At 34.6% G+C, this 15,045-nt stretch overlaps 1 protein-coding gene across 2 annotated transcripts in view; it reads right to left on the bottom strand.

Annotated features, from left to right (window-relative positions):
- Window positions 1-607: 607 nt before the first annotated feature.
- Window positions 608-15,045, bottom strand: part of LOC149794313 (tubulin-specific chaperone cofactor E-like protein) — a 46,165-nt gene continuing 31,727 nt past the window's right edge. For both annotated transcript variants that reach the window (XM_089968467.1, XM_089968468.1), the window contains exon 7: window positions 608-9,023. In XM_089968467.1, coding sequence (XP_089824593.1) covers window positions 8,705-9,023 — 319 coding nt within the window. In that variant the 3' untranslated portion in view covers window positions 608-8,704. The remainder of the gene's footprint in view (window positions 9,024-15,045) is intronic.

The following is a 15,045-nucleotide window of genomic DNA, read 5'->3' as shown; positions in this document are numbered from 1 at the left end:
TATCAAAGGGCAGTGCTTGTTAATTCTGCAGTTCTCTGATGCCTATGACTTGACACTATACACAAATTATAGTCCAAGTTAAAAAGCTATCCTTTGTAGGTTTTGGGATTTGGGATCTAAGAGAAAGTCACATCTATAAATCTAATGTACATTTTTAAAAGACTTCAACCTTGCCTGAAGTTTCAAAAGAAAGAAATGACTTAAGTCCAAGCATGAGAATTACTGATCCAAGGCTTTTGGAATAAATACCATACTAACAACTTAAAACTTAAGCAGTTCACTGTTGCAAGCAGAATGAGTGGTACCTATTGCATCTATTAAAGGAGGTGAGACAAAATATTAAATCCTTTTCTCTGGCCATCATGACTAAATTGTCACAAGATTATCCTTCAAGAAAGTGCACGATTTTCTGCTTTGTGTGAAACAAGCACTGTAAATGAAAGAAAACAAGTTTAAAATAGACATGGATGTCAGTCTTAATGTTTAGTGAGAAAGAGTAAGAGTTTTTTAAAATCCAAATATGAACTCTTGACATGTCAAATCCACTTTCAAAAAATACTGATGAGCATAAAATGTATCCTAAAAACAGAATAGTTAGGACAAACAATATCAGAGGATTTTCTTTTATTTCCACAATGAACAGTTTAATTTGTTTCAAATAAGATTTTTATTGCATATAAATCATCATCAAGCAACAAATCACAGATGCACATATTACTTATACAAAAATCAACTTTGTTATTTTATGTCATTTCTTCTCATTGAAGGAAACAGCAATAAATCCACAAGAAGTGCATGCAGATAAGCATAAAATTGGTAAATTAATACACACCCATACATACACATATATTCTAGCACCATAAATCTGACATGAAAATGAAAATATTTTTTACTGAAACATTAATTACAAATACACAGAAATAAAATCAACAATAAAAATTCAAAATTGTGTGCATGGTACATTTTTAAAACCATTCATGCTCCAAGTATTTCAATAGCATTATAACAAGGCCAAAAATGAATCTATCTGACAAAACTGACCAGATAAAAATTACCAGTTTCAGTAAAGGTCAAGCAATTTTAATCACTTAAATACCCATCAAATTAAATGTCAGAGAAGAAGTTTGCAGAGTCAATGATGTTAAACCTTGAGGTTGGAATTCCCATGACCAGTGTATGAGTCTTTATCATTGATTCGTTGGAACCTGGTGTAAAAAGTACTTCACAGACTGCTGTGTTACTGTCACTACAAAAGTGCTTTATCTTGCACGACATATTTATGATCAAGTACTAATGTACAATAATTAGAACCAGCTGTAAATCAAATATTGGAAATTTTTATTAATTATTAGAAGAGTATACAAATTTTAATAAACAGTGCACCAACTATTATGAGCATTGATTAAATTGATATTCACTGCACCATTCATTTTGTACATTAGACATCCAAAACTAATTAATTATTGATTTTAAAATTATTTAATAGTTTGAAAATTACAGACCTACCTAACAAATGAATGATGACAGATTGAATGAAATGATCATTCACACCTTCAAATCATATGCAGTGATATGAAATGTTTTTTTATTTATGTAAGCTTACTGGTAAACTAACAAGCACTTTGATCATCAGACTGTGTTAAGTCATAAAGCACGATAATATAAATGGCTCTTTAAGCCCTATAATATAAATGGTTCTTTAAGCCCTATAATATAAATGGCTCTTTACGTTGGTCACATTATTCCTAAAAGTATGTCTTTGGATAAGACACAACATTCAAATGCTGTATGATATCTTGAACTTCAGTCCAGGGAACAGTAAAGGTGTAGCTGAGCAGAAGCTGTGACACTGATGTGCGATATACACTTGCTTACAAGCCAAGTCCGAGCACAAAAAACATAGACCTTAATCTTCTGTTGCATAATGTGCCTGGTCCAGCAGAGCAGGGTCTATGTTGTTTGTTCTACTGATTACTTCTAATTAACTGCAAAGACCCAGATGTGCCAGCGCATTATGTCATATTAGATTTGGGTCTGTGCAGTTCATAATTGGACTCAATTTATAAGTGAGTGTATACAGAAGTCAAGTCTTCTTTATGTGAAATGAAACAACTGCACATTGTGAATCAAGACAGATGGTCATATGTAAACAATTTTGTGCAAAACCACTTCTTTACTAAGATAATGGTCACTTTATTATGTAACACCTGTGGAATGTTCAATTTCACCTCAAATGAATCCTTTCCAAATCATGACATAGTAAAACATAATGCTATGCTCATGAAAGAAAATCTTGTCTCCTTCCCGGAAAAAAACACTTGTTCACACTTTTTGCAAGTAGGAACTATTTTATCACATCACTACATTTAAACATCAATGAAATTCAAAACAGACATGAAACCCATCACAAAATATTCTATGGCATTTCAACAAAGCTTGATCACAGTTTTTGAAAGCAAGAACCATTACCACATTACAACATCTGTATATCAATGAAATTTAAAGCAGAAATGGAATCGATCACACAATTTTCTATTCCAAAGAAAAGCTTTTTCAAAGTGTTTGGAAGCAAGAACCATTTTACATCAAAGCATCAAATAGAGATGGACCTCACCATGAAATATGCACTGGCATTCCCATAATCAAATTCATCATTAAATGATATTCTTCTAGAACACTTGCCCGACCACATGAATGTTAAGAATTTAAGCTCTACTACCTATAAAATCCCAAAAGACAAAAATTTGCCTTTCATGTTGATACTGTACAGAAAAAGGTCAATAAGTCTTTCCCAATACTTGCCCTTGCAACCATCAGGTAGTGATAGTTACAAGCTGAGTGGAACACCCTGAACAGGATGCTCACATTGTAGGGAGGATAGGAGGGTATTAAAGTAATGTGATTGGGTAAGTATTCTGGGAGAGACATAATTTACAGAAAAATTTGCTTTCTCCAACATACTGAAGTATCATCACTTTTTGTGTGAGACCAATAATCGTGTTTTTTGTTGTTGCCCAGAACCACGAATTTAAATCCCCAACAAAAAATGAGCCACGTAGGATGATGACCCCCTGCCCCCTCCCCCCGATTTCTTACAGTGTTTCATTCCTAGAGATTAACACAGCCAATAGTATTTGATAAATCAAGGTCAATACTGTAATCTGATAATTAAATATTAGCTTTTACGTGTTTGTTTATTTTTTATTTTAAGCTTTTGAAACAAGAATTATAAATCACTTTATATTGTTTCAATGCACACGTTTGATAAGGTATCTGATAGCTGTAATTTTACACTCACTGCCTTAAATTGATATGTGAGGTAAGTAAGGATAGAGAGAAAATAGAGAAAAAACAAGGTAGTGGAGGTAGTGCTGATGTCAGCTGGGTCTGGTAGCAGCCTATGCAACTGCAACTGGGCATCCCAGATCAAAAGTGTGTCACTGTGGAACTAAATCATATAAGCATGTCCAGAAGGCTGACTGTGTGCAAGCTGACAGCCTTGACAATGTCTCGGATAGAAAAATTATGGTCAAAGACAAAGCTTGCAGAGACTGCTCTGATCTCATAGGCTAAGATTTTCATGAGGTGACTTTGTTCAGGTAAGATGTCAGAGTATGCAATTAGATGGTCAGTTCTTGGGCTGCCGGGGCCCCGAGTGGCCGATTGGACTACAGCGCTCTCCGTTACGGATCACTGCCATCTCACCTCTGTCTGCGTGGGTTCGAGTCTCAAATTCAGCCAATGTGGGTATGTGAGAAAGCTTGCCAGTAGCTTCTTGTGGGTTGGTGGTTCTTTCCGGTGTTTTCCCGCGTTCTTCCTCCACCATTAATACTGGCCACCATGTATAGCCTATTGTGTGCTGAAAAATGGCGTTAAACCCTACAATAACAACAACAACTTGGGCTGCCTGCCTCCATATGTCCTCTATCTGCCACTGAACAGCAAAGGTGAAATGAAGGAAATGGTCTGCAGGGTCAAAACATGGCATGAGCTTAAGCATGTGTTGCAAAACATAAGGTCAAGGTTGGCAGAAGCAGTCAAACATTTGCCATCCAATGGTGAGCTACCCAGCTAATCACATTTGCTATTCATTTGGTAATGTTACGCAGATGCACAGAGCTATCACTCAGATCCCTGGCAACATTCCATGGAGAGCTGGATGCTATAGTCAGTAGTCAATATGGCATCAAAAATAAAGATGATGGCATGGTTTAATAAAGTCATGCATAAACCCAACGTGTTTGGACTTACAGGTCCAAAAGACATGCTCAGACATGTGTTGGTGGTGGGGACTTGTGCCCACTGGACTGCCAAGAATTGGGAGAAAAGTCCCAAAAGTGTAAAAATTCTCAACATAAAGAAAACAAAAGCATGAAAATGGCATGAACTAATCAACTCTTGCTGTACCAAGTGGCCACATCTGTAATTACTGAGATTGTGCAGATAGTTAAGAAGTCAAAGTTCCTCCATAGATGTAACTATTGTAAAAATAGGTAAGGTACATCACATCTTGGGGAGGTGGGGTGGCAATGGCATCCCCCACCAGGCTGGCCAAAGACTCACTATTATGATGAATGCTTAAAACATCAGCATTTTCTGCCTTTGATTTTCCACATCTTTACGTGTTTTATGCAATTTTTCAGTTATGTAGACAATGTATTCACCATCCAAATGATGCACATGTGGCACGTAGCCAACAATGTACACTGTGTACAGCTCAGACACAGGTCATGAGAGAATTGGCTCCAAACTTCTTGCATTTAACACATTCTGTTGCCATGTTGATTTTGAAAAGACAGTAGAGAAATGAAAGAATATTTGACTGCATAAACACATGCCAGAAACCCCATTGCATAAAGGGTGACAAGATAAATACTGCGTGTGAACACAATATATGACACATGCTGTTACAACATTGCTTTGTAGAACCATGCTTTCAGAGATTGCAGAAACAAAGTGTATGTGATAAGACTCAAATAATAATGGTAACATTTTGATGAAAATATTTACTGCACTAATCCCAGGAAAATCATCCAAGTTCAGAGAAAAAATGATCGAATTTTACAGTTTAGGGAAAAGAAAACTTTGTGAATATCTGGGATAAATAGACATATAATGCCTTTAAATATGAAAATGACCTACATCTGATAAAAGAAATTTACTTTATAAGTATTAATATGTAGCCCATAAGCATAAAAAAAAAAAAAAAACCTAAATGAATGAATGAAACTAGCACAAATTTCCAGTAGATTTCAGTAGGTGATGTGAACGATGAATTGTCAGTTCACAGCAAAAGTTTAAAACTAGCATCACCTTGTGGTGGCAAGAGGAGATAATGTACAAAAGTTATTGCCCTTTTTTGTCTCTATAACAGAGCAAAGTTTAATTTTTGTCTTTTGGGAGGGCTGGGTTCAGGAGCTACTAGGGCTTGTGTTTCTAATGTTAGTGTGTTTGGGGAATATATTTGAAAGAGAAATGGTTGTTTACAGTTTTTGAAAGATAGACAATGAACAATTTTGCCACATTACAATGTATGTGATATTGAAAGCAAAAGCCATCACAAATATCCAAACAGTTTTATTTGTTGCTTTCCCCTCCCACAAGCTGCATCCAGGATCCAACCTTTATCCCTTTACCAAACATAATCATCCTCCTCCACTGCTCCTCAATTGATGTTGACAGAGTTCAGGTTGCAAGAGGAGTCTATAAAAATGTGACCTTTGATCCACCCCACCTCCTCCTTCCACTGAGGTTCCAACCAGGATTAAAAACAAATGCTGTCATCCATGCTTCCATGTTAAAAAAACACAAATAACATGCCAAATATGGTTTCCCGCTTCATTTAGTATAGACAGAGCTGAGCTTAATAGGAAAATGGTGATGGATGGACAGAAAGCTGAATGGATGAATGGACATATCCTAAAATATCAGCAAATGTGCAAATAGAAAGAAGGGATATTTTGCTTAGTATTTTCATCAATTAATTTGAAGCTCATGTAGCATTAATATGAGTTTCTTGCCTCTTTTGCTTTCCGGAACAGCTGCAAAATGGAAGTAACTTACTGGAGAATAAAATCATTTTATCATTCACATGTACACCTTGCTCACATCTTATAACATTACTGAATTAATATAAGCATTAATAGGAAATTATCACATTTTCATTATCTTTATCCACAGCTGTGAAAAATAGAGAAAAATTTGCCACTGTATGACAATACTGTCCTTCAAAACTCTTAGTAAACATTTAGTACTTCTGAGAGTATATAAATATCACATTTGAGGAGAGTAAACATTGCAATAAAATTGAAAAAAAATAAAAGGCATCTTATTAATACACACCAAATTGGTTCTTTGGTTTATTAAGCTCAAAAAAGTAGTTTCATTATGATTTCAAGTAGTGACCATCTACCCTGTGAGGAAAATGCAACTGATTTCCTGTAATAAAAAGGGTTATGTTTCTTAGCACGACATCACTGGTGCCAATTGTCATTTTGCAATTATCTCTGCTTATCTCAACCAGTAATAAATTCTCTTAATGTCAAGTTACTTTGGACCTCAGTTTTAAATAGAGACTACACTGTTACATGCTTTCAAATTTGGGCATTTGCTTCACGTTTTAATAGCTTTTACAACTTTCCCATACATTTATGAATCACAAAATTGTAGAAAACAAATCTGTTAATTAGTTAATATGAAATGCCTTCATGCAAAAAAACCAAGGATCATTCTATGTGAGGGCCATTCTTTATAGAGTGAGAGTCATTCCAGGGTCATTCATGATTGAGAGAGAGAGAAGAGTAATAATAGTAGTAAGCAACAGCTTGTTTAAATTACATCTAATTAGCAATAAGTGCTAAATTACATCTAATTAGCAATAAGTGCTAATTAAATCTAATTAGCAATAAGTGCTAAATTACATCTAATTAGCAATAAGTGCTAATTAAATCTAATTAGCAATAAGTGCTAAATTACATCTAATTAGCAATAAGTGCTAAATTACATCTAATTAGCAATAAGTGCTAAATTACATCTAATTAGCAATAAGTGCCAGTTTAATATCAATGAACTAATTCCATTTAAATCAAATTTTTCCACTTTTAACTGGAAGACACAGTGATCAAATAAACATCAGATGAAACAGATTCAATAAAATGAAGACCTGTATTGTTTTCTTGTTGGAATTAGTGGCTTATCAGCCATGTTTAAAGTTTTTTGTGTGACCCATCAAAGTGAGACATAACAAAGACATAACTGCTTTATTGTTTTGTCTAATAAAAGCAAAAAAGTAATGTCTGTCATTCTTGCAATTTACAAATAGCATTCTTTACTTCTTGGTTTCACTATGGTCAAAATGTCAACACATGAAACAAACTGTTACCATGTAAATGAAAATTAGCAAGTTTTCCAATCGATCTTACAGCCTTTCAATGTTGTTTTCTTTATCCTCTTGTTAGTTCTCATATCTTGGTGCATTCATATATTTCACAATTGTCCTATTTGTCTCTTCTCTTGCACAATCATTCATGTCATTCATTGTTAATTTATTACTTCTTATACTTCCTCTCTGATTGTTCACACATTTTCTGTACATTTCTTTCTTAAAGCCATTTAATTAAAAAGGTAAAATCTCAGATTGAATTAATTATTATCATTTTGACAGTTATAATTGTTTTTTAAAAATCAGTTGCCAGTAAAACCATACTACATAAAGTTACATTTAAATTGATACTTTCTTAGTGGAAAAATAACTGGTGATTTTTTTGCCCATGAAATCTCAGGCTTTAAAACTGCATTTTTTAAAAGTGGTGTTGCACAAGTCCTCTGATCTCTATCTACAATAAACAACCTTATCCAGAACGGCCATTTCTTATTTGTCTTTGACAAAACAAGATGGAAGTTTGTCTTAAAATTGTCTCCTTTGCTCAGTGAGTATTGCTTTTCACAACTAAAGATGATTTCTTGCAAAGAATGATACATTTTTGAGGATTCTGCTAATTACTGTTAGAAAGCCACAAAACAGGATATCAGACAGACTCAGTTTCATTTCTTTACGAGGATTAATTCTACACTTGTTGTTACCTATGAAGATGAATTTATGGTCCTGTAACTGATGAAGGATCTCTTCAAATTTTCCTAGAATGTACTTTCTACACAAAATATTAGTGACATAATGAAAACGGCAGTATTTTGAGAAGAAAGAGCATTCATGAGGTGAATGAAGGAAGATTTTACAAACATTTTTATATCATTGGCATGAGATGAAAAATCATCTCAGTTCACTGAAGCTATATTAGTGAAAGCATAAAACACTGCTTTCTTAAAGTGATTAAGTATCATTTGATCACAAAGTTGATAGTTAAAAAGGTTATTTGTCAACTGAAACAAGTGAGTGCTACATGTCGGACCACACTGACCTCCATTATAGGAATAATACAATGCAGTAAAAGACTGCCTTTTGGCACCAATGATGTCACATGTTTGAGTATACCAGAATTAAAACAAATCTCTTGTTTCACCTCTGCTTAAAATGCATATTTTATTGGCTCTATCGTCTGATGAATCGTACCATATCATGAAAATTAAATATTAAAGCTCATGGAGCCCATATATTACAGGCTGTATATAAAATGAACCGTACAGAAAATATCATCATATTCATCATGTTAACATGATGATCACAGGAACCAGACCTGGAGTTTTATCACTTTCGGTCAATATGAAACTCATCTCCTTCTCTGATATTAAATGAAAACAACTGCCTGTTGCTTGACCTTAATTCTGTAGAATCCTTATACTCTCCATGAAATGTTTCCATGTAATAAAGTCGAAACTTGTTCCCTGGGAGTCCAGTGAAGATTTGAAGGACCTTCTTGAATTCAGTCACAGTGTTCCGTGAATCCACCAGCATCATTTCTTCTTTGTCCTCAAATTTGACCTTTATGTTGAATATAGTCTGAGGTTCAAGGTTAACCTTTACTAGTGGATCCAATTTCCCATGTATGGCTTCTAATTCACTGTACCTGAAAATGATTAATAATAAAGAACATGGGTTAATTCAACACTAGAAATGAAAGGTACCTTATATCAAGCTTGTAATGTTGACCAAAAATTCTTAATTTTTACATGACTGACAATAACCAAACTGATGCCATTTAATTGAAATGATTAGAAACTTAAACCTTTCCTCCAATTTGGCTTAAAGTACAGCTGACAGCTGTTACAATGTGCATGCTGTACCTTGCTCAACTTAACGTCTGTTTCATTTGGTGTATATTGTTTACATGTTGTATGACAGAATTTAGTTTGTAAGACATGTCTTTTGTTAAAATTATCTGACAATTTCCATAAACATCTCTTGGAATGTTGTGATATTGTTTTCTATTGCATCATACACTGCATCTTCATGATGACAAAATCAATAATGCAGCTGGATGGACTGCCATGGCATGTGTATCAGATGCTGCTGACTGATCCAAAATGACTAAAAAACAATGTATTTTCTTACAAACTCAAAATGGGCGTCTCTTTAAACTAATATGTAACTAATCAAAGGTTCTGTTAAGAAACACATTCAAAAGGTAAATAATATAGTTTAAAATATTTGCATCAGCATTATCAATAAACCAAGCTGATTTGCAATGTTGTATTCTGTGCACTATTACCAATTCTTTCTGCTTTTTCCTACAGATGAAAAAAGAAAAATTAAGGAAAATAACAAACTGCTAAACTTTCCAAATTGGAGATGTGGAAATATGTAATAATTTAATTGCATTAGGTAGTTCCTGCATCACCATCTTCACTAGCCAAGGTTCCAATATGTTAACTCCATCTACACCTTGGCGGATCGATCAGCTATTTCAATGCTTGGTCCAAGTGCATCTATTGGATTTTATGTGTTGCCTTCCTTAGTGTGTAATAGGCTGAAAATGGTGGTGGCAACTGACTTCAAAAGGATACTTTGGAAGTTTAACATTGAAAGTATGACTTTGTACCAGACAGCAGCCATTACATGGACCGACAGTGGAAAACGAGTCCATTCCAGCTGTGTGCTCCACTTGTTTCGTTCATATAGGAACAGTATTCAAATTTGAACAACTTGATTTTGATTAGATGCTGTAGGTTGCTGCCACATCCAGTGAAATTCACAGGCCTGAGGAGCTTGTGTGGCATCAAACAATTCATGACTCTTTGGTGTTTATGAAGTTTGTCGAGATGTCTAAATGTGTGCTATCTCCCAATGCCAAAACACCAAAATCCAAGCAACCAAAGTATCACACAAATTCAATCATGGATGGAAATGGGAATTTCAGTGGTTGCAGTCAAGTCTGAGGAGACAGTAATATGCATTCTGCTCTTCTTTTACATGTAAAACTGATTTTAAAATCAGTTACGGATGCAAGAATGACATGTGTCATGCAGAAACCAATCTCATAAAAGCATAACAACCATGGTATGCAAATGATGAAATCCATGTTCATGGAAATTGCATAAAATGTGAATAAAGTTACAGATGCTGAGAAGCTATTTGCCAACTTTACAACTGAACATAATCTCACATTTCTGGTAACTCATCATTTTTGAGATGTAATAAAAAAACAATTCTCAGAAATCACGGAAAAGTTCTTATGCAAACAAATAGAAACTACTCGTGGTGTGACTCAAGCTTTGACTTTCCTAAGTGAATTTTACAGGTTATGATTTCGATTTTGTAAACATCAGGATTGTTGTAGACGGTAATTTTCCATTAGGTAATGTGTTTCTTTTAGAAATGATAATTGTGGCCTGAGGCCAAGTAGAGAACTATATAATCTTGTGATTGTGAGTACCTGGTCATTTGTGCTCTAAGTCTTAGCACAATCAAACTGTATTAAGGTGGCGCTCTACAGTTTCGTATTTTGCATAAGGTTAGAATTTTAAAGAAAAAGAATTTCCCTGGCTTCCTCACTGGTTATACTGGCTATTTGCCAATGTGGGTATGTGAGAAAGTTTGCCAGTAGCTTCTTGTGGGTTGGTGGTTCTTTCCAGGATTTTCCCAGGTTCTTCCTCCACCATTAATACTGGCCGCCATGTATAGCCTATCTTGTGCTGAAAAATAGCGTTAAACCAAACAACAACAAATACTGGCTATTTAAAAAATATCTTAGGTAAAGTTCAAAGAACCTTTAATTTCCTTTATTTTGGTATATGATTGATGGGTGTAATATGGGTTATAGAGTATACAGCCTGGTCTTACTCCAGATGTGCACCTTTTAAAAAAAGTGCTAGCTCCACTTGGTCATTTTCACTTCCTAAACTTCAGAGGTAAATTGTATAGAAAAGAGCCAGTAGCATTTTTTAAAATACATTTTATATATTTGGTAATTCATTCTTTACACTTTCAGAAACTGGAATTGTCTAGTCTGGCAAAATTCATTTTCCCTATTTTAATAGTTGTAAGGGAGCAGTCATTATATTTAGCAGTGAGCTTAGATCATGTACAATTTCCAAAAGTACAATATCCAAAGAAATATCATCCACATTACATTAATTTAGCAAAGAGGTATGCCAACATTCTCTTCAATGTGCATGTTTTAAATGCAAACAACTTCACCTCACATAGGTCACTCTCTCAAAGGTACATAACAACTAGTGAGCACCCCCTATATGTTGTGACCAGTTGGGCTCAATTGCATTTTCTCCAAATTATTGAATTCAAGTGATTATTTTCTCTGGAAATACAAAAGTGTTCTGATAAAACTCTTGGATGAAGACATTCACTGGAATTTATAATGAATTCAAACCTTGAATTATATTACTGTGATTCAACAAAAGACTAGACACATCAACACTTCAATAGCTACCACAGACATGTTATTGACTTCAGTTTTGGGATTTTTTTATACTTTTATTGAATTTTATTCAAGACTTTAAATTACTAGGACTTGTGTCTGTAAATCTGTGATTATTCTAGGATTTAATTCGCCATACCGTAAGTTTTTTTCTCATTTTCACTTTGTATTCATGGCAAGTAAATATATTTGTCAAAATTTACAAAGCTTGTACAGTTGTCTTTCACTCATTTCTGTTATTTATTTTAGGAGCAAAGATTTGTAACAAACATTAAAAAAATAAAATTAAAATAAAGCAATAATTGTCATTCTTATTATCATCTTTTTAATTTCAGTCATATAAATTTGAGAATGTTCTTAAAAAGATAACTGCTGCACAGAAATTAATCCATAATGCCTGGGATTAAGTGATAATCATTTTCAAGCTTTCATTAACGGATGGTGAAAGTGGTGATAACAATGACATCCAAGGGTCCACAAATTAGCCTTAAAGTCACAGAGTATTATGGTATAATGTATGCATTAGCGCTTCATGTGAACAATCTAACTAACATTAAAACAACACAAGATGGGTGGGAGAGCAATAAATACTCAGTGATCCTATTAGGTATTTTGTCTTATCTCCTATATAACAAATTGTAACTGTCAGCTATTAATGGGTTAACAGTGAAACAATATTAATGGTTGAACTACTGATTGGAAATTAAATGCAGTGATCAGTCCCTTTAAAGGATAATATCATTCCAGAATTTTTTTGTTTAAAACTGTTTCAGTAAAATTCCCTACAGATTATATTTTGATAGAAGTGTAATTTTTAGATTTATACCTTATGAAACCACTGTAATTGATTATAATATTTTAGGCAAATTCTCCCTTGAGCCAACTGAATTGGAAATGTAAATGGAATGTAATGATTGAAAATAAAACATTAGTCAGAGAGAAAAATCCCAAGGTTTCTAACATTGGATGCATATGCCACCTGGTAAGCATCTATATCCCTTTTGATCTTAACTTCAATTTCTAGCACTCTGAGACACGTTCACAATATAGTCAAACCACAATGCATATGTTTTTTCAGGCATGTTCTACTGCACAGAGGTTAGTAACATGGTGGACAAATTTCTATTACATGATGAAATCCTTGAAGCCATGGTCTACCTAAACCAAGATGTCCAGGATTTCAAAATGTCCCAACTCCAGCAGGTGAGTCAGATAACCATTTGATTCTTTTTTTTGTGAAAATGAGAAATAAGTTTTCCAACAAAAAGAATGCTTGGACATGTAGTCTTTCTTCATATTTAAATGCAGCATAAAACCCCCAAATTTTATTAGAAATAAACAGAGTTGCCTTATACATGTATTATATTTTAATTTACCTATTGTGTCTCCATGGCAACTAAATTTTAAAGTTATAAAGCATTGCATTTTGTTCTGCAGTGGTGAAGCTGTCACAGAGGTTCACGACATTAACCTGGAGTGGGAGAACTGCACTGGAAGATGAAAAATTTAGGACTACATTCTCACTCCCAAAGAACTTTCCAAATTCAACCCAGACAGTAGCAGTCTTGAGCAGTGTGGGCAGACAGCCAGCAATCTAAATCTATCCACAAGCAGGAAACAATTTAAACTTCTTGCTGGACTCTGTAGATTTGTACTGACATTGCCACATTGCCATGCAGACAATCAAAGGAGATTTTCCATTCTGAGAAAATTTGGGCTTATTCTAGAGGAATCCTGGATCCAGTGACAGTTCATCGTTTTTTAAATGTTAAGATCATCAATGATGAGGGGTGCCATCCAGACAATGAAAAAAATGCCTGTTGTACATAAAAGGAGACTTTTGAATGGCAAAAAGTTACTGTAGAAAATGACTAATTTACATATTTTAATATTAAAAAACTGGAAATATTTTTTTCAAAAGTTTGTCATTTTTGTCCATTTGCTAGCTAAAACTGGGTCAATAAAAATTTGTTGAGGTCAAATCTCCTAATCTGTTCCAAGATGACCTCTCTCTTCTGTTACAAGTATAAGATGGGTCCAACTGTGAACAGCATAAACTCAGACCTGAGGTCCCAGACTCTGCATGAGAATACCAGTCATATGCATAATAAGTGCCAGACTGTCGGTGTTGTTGTTGTGGGGTTTAACACCATTTTTCAGCACAAGATAGGTTATACATGGTGGCCAGTACTAATGGTGGAGGAAGAACCAGAGAAAACCCTGGAAAGAACCAATGACCCACGAGAAGCTACTGAAAATCTTTCTCACACACCCACATTGGCTGAACCTGAGACTTGAACCCATGCAGACAGAGGTGAGATGGTAATGATCTATAATGGTGAGCACTTTAGACCACTCAGCCACTTGGGGTCCCTGCCAGACTATAAGCAGCATAGACTCAAACCTGAGGCCCCTGACTCTGCATGAGAATACCAGTCATGATATGCATAAAATGAGCCAAACTGTCCACTGCAGAGACTAAGATCTGATGCCACAGAGTCTGCATGAGAATCTCATGGTCGACAATGTTCATTTTTGTTACGATTTATATAAGAACAATGTAAATTCAGGCCTAGAGATCAAAAAACAAAAAGCCTGAGTTTAAGACTGAGTTTTCACTTTGACTCAATCAAAACTGATGTTACAGAGACTCGTGTTTTAACGGCTGACCCTACTGGGTCCACATAATATATGGGCAGAGATCATACAACAGTTTTATTGCATAATTATCCATTTAATCTCTCATGCTTGATTTAGCATTCGATACAGCTGTTCAGTCTGTATTTCCATCTCAGACACCCTGACTGGAAACACTATGTAGTCTCCTTGATGTTGCTGTGTCTGTATTTTTAGATGCAGTGAATCAAACTTTCGTAAATCCTAAATCATTCTTAATTTTATTCATAAAGTTAAAATACTTTCAAAAGAGAAAAAAGATGGGGTATGCAATAAATACAAAACCACATTTAATTTTTTTCAGAATCAGCAGAAAGACTTTGGTTAATGTGGGTTACGAATATGTTCTGGCCTGATGACCTTGACATCCCAATGCCATATCAAACTTGTTCGTTCCACAGACTTGGAACAAAACACATATGAAGTTCTGTGTATGCATAAGACAAACATACACTTGTCAAAGAGAGAAAGAGAGAGAGAGAGAGAGAAAGAGAAAGAGAGAGAGAGAGAGGGTGAAAGAAAAGAATTAATAACCTAC

Source organism: Sinohyriopsis cumingii, chromosome 8, assembly GCF_028554795.1.
Source record: "Sinohyriopsis cumingii isolate HCF-2022 chromosome 8, ASM2855479v2, whole genome shotgun sequence".
NCBI lineage: Eukaryota > Metazoa > Mollusca > Bivalvia > Unionida > Unionidae > Sinohyriopsis > Sinohyriopsis cumingii.
This window is presented reverse-complemented; position numbering and strand designations above follow the sequence as displayed.